The sequence below is a fragment of the Microtus oregoni genome, unplaced genomic scaffold (assembly GCF_018167655.1).
Source record: "Microtus oregoni isolate MIOR12 unplaced genomic scaffold, Mior012 000008F_ref0000371, whole genome shotgun sequence".
Lineage (NCBI taxonomy): Eukaryota > Metazoa > Chordata > Mammalia > Rodentia > Cricetidae > Microtus > Microtus oregoni.
In genome coordinates, this window is record NW_024543067.1 from 52,183,000 (window position 1) to 52,185,698 (window position 2,699).

A 2,699-nucleotide genomic window follows, 5' to 3' on the forward strand; every position below is an offset into this window, starting at 1 on the left:
CTACTGTGATCAGCTATGTGGCCTACACATCATGATGTGAATAGCTCTGGTCCACTACATCCACTCCAACATGATGAAAACCTCTAAAATCATAAACTAAACTTGATCATCTCTCCATTATATTGTTTTACTCAGGTCACAGTAGTGAGAAATCAGAACACATATGTCTTTTGTCTAGTAAATAAAAATGAAGTGAGATACTAGAAATAATGTCTGCGAGAGTCTTGGCAGAAGAGGCACCACTAACCTGAAGGTTCACAAAGGGATGTGAGCTCTGTGACATTCACTAATATTAAAACACTGTTGATAAAAATAAAGGTGATGTGAATAGGGGAAAGTTTGGCAAATATCCGTTACTGATTGAAGGATGGATGAAGAAAAGGAAGGAAAAAATAATCTGAAAGGCAGGAGCACTTGGGAGATGGGGAGCAGAGAGCATTGCTCTATTCCCAAAGGAACTATTGACCCATCAACAGCTGATGCTGATCCAGGAAGGTGTCAGGGTTTGGGCAGTGCAGGGAATAGATGGTTCAAGATCATGAGCCTTGAGAGCACAGGGAAGGAATAAGGACTCACCTGCAGCAGAACTGGGCAAGGAAATGCCCAGCCTCTAAAACTCATTACACAGAGATTGGTTATGGCAACAGGAAAAATCCAGTGTTATGTTATAATGTGTGATAGTCTTATTTAAGCAACTGGTACAACAATACTGCTGCCCAAAAAGGATATCATAACCTGTAAAAGAAAAATAACAATGATCAAACCTAAATATTTATAAAAACAGAGTCTCAGAAAATGAGGAGAATTAGGTTCCCTGGTGAAATGTATGCCCAGCCACACTGAGTTGATTATAGTTATCATCTACCAATCTGTAATCTGGCTTGCAGCCATGCCTCCCATTCCCAAATTACTGACTGGAATTTTTCAGTTCAAATTTTCACATCCCTGAATATGTTTTCTAGAAAGCTATAAAGACCATGCAGAGACCACCAACCGGCCCCCCCAAAAAATTCTCCATCTTGCATAGAATGGTAGGCAACCAGTGCCCAATGGAAAGGCTCCTTCTCCTGAATTTGCCCAGAAACACAGCCTTCCACAGTCTCTTCTTTGTCCCCAGGAATGTAAATAAGGCTGATTCATGCCTGAGCAGCAAACATGGTCACCCTAGATCTCCCATTCTTGACAAACCTTTATACACTACCAGTATGCCACATTCCTGTCCATCTTTAGCCTCACACGTGCTTTCTCCTTTTTCACACTCTCCATCAGCGTTTAGTAAGTCACACCGCAAGCATGTCAGAGCTGAAAAGGCAAAATCAAATATAAGAGGTTCATTCAGAACACCCTGCCAAGCACTGGACAAGAGCTGAGCCTGTGGATATCATCAGTGAAGAAAAAACAATGACAATGAAAGAGATGGAGGTACACAGAGTTGACCTCTAAAGGGTAGCCCATAACCTTGGACCCTAGGAAGGATTTGAGATGAGCCAAGTTTCCCCAGTTCACACACCGTGAAAGGACTGGGCTATGAGGAAGAAGTTCAAAGCTCTGATGTAGGGAGCTTGAGTCTACCACCCATGACCAGAAAAGTCTTCCCATCATTTTGTTATCTTTATCCTGTCAAGGTCCTTACTTCCATCATTTTCAATATACATTTATATACAGAGGTAAGCTGGAGGAATTGAGAATGTTTGCTTGTTAAGAACAAGGAGATGAAGCTGGGCGGTGGTGGCGCATGCTTTTAATACCAGCACTCAGGAGGCAGAGACAGGCAGAACTCTGTGAGTATGAGGACAGCCTATTCTACAAGAGCTAGTTCCAGGACAGACTCCAAAGCTTCAAAGAAACCCTGTATCAAAAAAAAAAAAAAAGAACAAGGAGGTAAACAGAAGGACCAGGATAAAGAAAAGCAGGAGCAGAGGCATGACAAAGAGGAGGAAGAATAGGAGAAATCCATACTGTGTACAACAGAGGGCAGAAAAGGATGGAGAGGAGAGGAGAAGAAATGCAGATGAAGGCTTTGGGGTCCATGTATAAAAGTAGTCAGGTCTTACATCTTATTCCTGACCTACCAAACCCAATGCCCTTCCACAGATGTCTGTCCACCAGCAATGACCCCTTCCATATGCCAGGATCTCACCTTGCAGGAAGCCCAACACTAGGGAGAAGCCCAGCAGGAACAGCAAGAAGTGCTTTCCCATGGCAGTGGGATCCCAGGTTAAGAGAGCAGCAGAGAGTAGGACAGGGCATTCAAGGCTCAGCCTCAACAGTGCATGCTTATATATGAGCTCAGGCTAGAAGAGAAGCCAATGGGATTCCAAGACAGTGGCCTGAGCAGATAGCCTGGGGAAAGCACAGATCCTACGTGCTTCACTATACCTGCCTACTTCTACACCCCTGGGCTGTGATTCAACTACCTCTGGATTCTTGTCTGCATATTTATTTCACTAACTTTCAAATGGGATTAATAGTTGTGGTATCAAAGGAATTTTGAACTGGGTGGTTGAGGAGTCCAGAGGGAGCTACACACACTAGGCTATGATTCCCCACATAGAAGGAAACTGTTAACTTCATAAAAGATTTCTCAAACACAGTTCTGGGTTTGTTGGTCACAATTCTAGACATGGTTAGGATATGAAGTCTCTGAACTAATTGAACTATTTAAACCATGAATACATTCAAATATTGGACAAATTACT

General features: G+C 42.8%; 1 protein-coding gene across 1 annotated transcript; it reads right to left on the reverse strand.

Annotated features, from left to right (window-relative positions):
• Window positions 1-610: 610 nt before the first annotated feature.
• LOC121451432 (prostate and testis expressed protein 14-like) lies at window positions 611-2,201 on the reverse strand. The gene is made up of 3 exons (XM_041656880.1): window positions 2,141-2,201; window positions 1,189-1,302; window positions 611-735 (listed from the first exon to the last, which is right to left on the reverse strand). Exons 1-3 carry the CDS (start codon window positions 2,199-2,201, stop codon window positions 611-613), a joined length of 300 nt encoding a protein of 99 aa, XP_041512814.1.
• Between the last annotated feature and the right edge of the window lie 498 nt (window positions 2,202-2,699).

What these genes read in the sequence shown, in the direction of transcription:
- LOC121451432 (XM_041656880.1), bottom strand. Translation starts at nt 2,201, where the DNA reads ATGGGAAAGCACTTCTTGCTGTTCCTGCTGGGCTTCTCCCTAGTGTTG. An exon ending in AGTGTTGGGCTTCCTGCAAG is followed by an intron (nt 1,303 to 2,140) that starts GTGAGATCCTGG and finishes TTGCCTTTTCAG; the next exon opens with CTCTGACATGCTTGCGGTGT. An exon ending in CATACTGGTAGTGTATAAAG is followed by an intron (nt 736 to 1,188) that starts GTTTGTCAAGAA and finishes TTTCTTTTACAG; the next exon opens with GTTATGATATCCTTTTTGGG.